The 2,758-nt window shown below is 33.0% G+C and overlaps 1 protein-coding gene across 1 annotated transcript; it reads left to right on the forward strand.

The window, feature by feature from the left end:
• Positions 1–1,023: 1,023 nt before the first annotated feature.
• Positions 1,024–1,200, forward strand: LOC119529241 (DNA-directed RNA polymerases I, II, and III subunit RPABC4-like). The gene has a single exon (XM_037829436.1). It carries the CDS (start codon positions 1,024–1,026, stop codon positions 1,198–1,200), a length of 177 nt encoding a protein of 58 aa, XP_037685364.1.
• Positions 1,201–2,758: the final 1,558 nt, after the last annotated feature.

Below are 2,758 nucleotides of genomic sequence, written 5' to 3' on the forward strand. Positions count from 1 at the left end.
TATGTAGTCACCAGTGAAATGGCTATATGTTCACACAGTATCCATGTGATGTAACAAATAAATGAGGAGAATAGAAATTGCATATGCTAAATGTTTTAATTTTCTCAAGAATTTGGTTGTGGTAATATTAGCATCATTATTCTAAAATGGCCCTGTGTGTAATATTGGAAAAAGTAAATGAGTGATCATAGAATAATCTCTGTCTCCCTTTTCTGTGTCCATGTAAACCAAGATTGTTAATGTAGAAGAAAGGAGATACAGATATAAGACAAAGAGGTTAAATAAAATCCTGTGGCCTTGTGTTTAAAATAGAAGTATCATATGATTTCATGGGGCATTTTAAATTTAATATGTGAGTATATAGTATCACATATGTTAATTATATATAAAACATGATTATGTAATATAAGTACATATTATTTTTATATATTTTACATATGCATGTGTGTATATCCTTGCATTGTCATGAAAGGGATCTAAAACCTTGACCAACCTAGTAACATTCAGCATATTAAGAGTTCAGATTGTGGTTTTGGAATTCCATTTCCCACTATAAGAAACCAAGAATTCTTGGGGAAATGGCTGATTTCAAGGAAATGTACATGTAGAGTGAGAAAACTATTAAAAATTAGTAGGTTCGGGTCAAATGTTCTCAGCAACCTAATTTTAGAGGCTACCACTGGCCAAAGGTGAAATACTTTGAGACTTAAGAAGGATAGTAGGTAAAATTGATCAAAAGCTATTAAATGCATTCCACCCAATGGTGTTTGTGCGTGTCCGTTTGCGTGTGTGTGTGTGTGTATGCATTTAATCGGCTCCATTTGGAGGATGTTAGGGAATCAATTCTTCATCTTGATAGTTGGAGTGAAAAAGAGAAAGAATAAAGCATTTATTCTACATTTTGCATAGAAAATGTACCACTAGTTAAGCAAATAAATGAGGAGAAGCAACTGTTTATAAAAGTATTACTACTGGAGTTTGTGTTCTGGGAGTGAGAGGGTTTCTCCGTGCTGCAGACTGACAATGGACACCCAGAAGGACGTGCAACCCCCGAAGCAGCAGCCAATGATCTATATCTGTGGAGAATGTCACACAGAAAATGAAATAAAATCCAGGGATCCAATCAGATGCAGAGAATGTGGATACAGAATAATGTACAAGAAAAGGACTAAAAGATTGGTGGTTTTTGACGCTCAATGAAATGTGAATTCAGAGAAAACATATTTGCTTGTAGTTGAATTTGCCATTGTTTCACATTGTTGTATAGCTTTTGTTTAGCGTACTTATCTTTATGAATACAACTACATATACACAATTTCATTTTATCTCATTTTTAAAATTGTATTTAGATATCTGTTAATACTTTGTGTAGAGAACTTTGTGGGGTGTATTTTAGTTCAATTACATGACTTATAATTTAGTTTCATTGTGTATTTAATCTGACACATGGTAAGGTTAGAATTGCTTTTCCTCAACTATACTTTTAATCAAAACCTAGCATCACTGGGTCTTTTGTTAAAAGTACAGGTTTCTAGGGCACTTTGAGGGTCTGATTAAGTATGTTCCTTGGAAACTACTGTCCTCCATCACCAGTTTACAGAGTTTGCAAACTTTGCAGTGTTATTTGGTAGTGGGTATACTAACGTACTTGCTGTCAGTGTGCATATATCATTTTGACTTCTGTTTTTCATGTATTACCTGATATATAGGACTTTCTGAATTTCTACATAATGCTTGATTAAGATCTTGGGAGAAAGAAGAGAAATTTTAATGGTTTTTCTCCATAAGGCAAAATCAACTCCAAGTAAAGTGGGTGAAGCAGACTCTTAGGTGCAGTTTCCTGGGTATGGTCATTCATTATGGTCAAAAGTTCTGCTTTCAGAATATAAAAAAGAATGGGGATTGATTTACACTAAATTATTGGATAAATGTTTAAAATATTTTGCCTCCATCTTAAGAACATGGAATTGATTCTTGCATCTATACTCCATCTATTCCAAGATTTCGTCATTATGGAATGTCATGTTGGCCTCCTTAACATTTATTTTAAAGATTAGATATATTCCAACTTTAAAAAAAAAAAAGTTTTACTACTAATGAAAAGAAAAATAGAATTATAGTATTACTAGTTTGCAACCAATCCCTAATGAATAAATGGATAGAGGTTTTAAGAATCAAAAGGCATAGTCATCACAAAAAAAGACAACCAGATACTATATACCTCCTGTAAACCCTGTAAAACTGAGATCTAATCCACATTCCATAAAAGTTCACCCTTTTAAATTGTATATTTCAGTGGTGTTTAGTATAGTCACAAAGTTGTGCAGCCATCATCACTATCTAATCCCAGAACATTTTCATCACCCGCCAAAAGAAACGCTATATACAGTCCTCCCTTTCTCCAAAAAAAAGCCCCTGGAAATCACTCATCTATTTTCTATCTCTCTGAATTTCTCTCTCTCCACCTCTTTTTGTGTATATATACATGTAAGTCTCAAAAGAGATTTAAAAGACATATAAAACTTTAAAAGAGGGTGGGGCCAGTGGACCAAACTGAAGTGCCTAAGGACCATAAAGAAACAAATACTTTAAAATGAATTATGATATATTGTGCAATTTATTGGTTGAAGTCAAGAAAATGGGTCCAAATAAACTTCTAAGAAAGAGTGTGAAAATGGGTTGACGTAAATTTTGCTCAGGTTTTATTTCACTTACATATCTTTTTGTTGTTTGAGTTATGTACTTGAAAATATCTAAT

The sequence above is a fragment of the Choloepus didactylus genome, chromosome 1, assembly GCF_015220235.1.
Source record: "Choloepus didactylus isolate mChoDid1 chromosome 1, mChoDid1.pri, whole genome shotgun sequence".
NCBI classification, from domain to species: domain Eukaryota; kingdom Metazoa; phylum Chordata; class Mammalia; order Pilosa; family Megalonychidae; genus Choloepus; species Choloepus didactylus.

Coding starts and splice junctions, on each gene's coding strand:
- LOC119529241 (XM_037829436.1), top strand. CDS start 1,024: ATGGACACCCAGAAGGACGTGCAACCCCCGAAGCAGCAGCCAATGATC.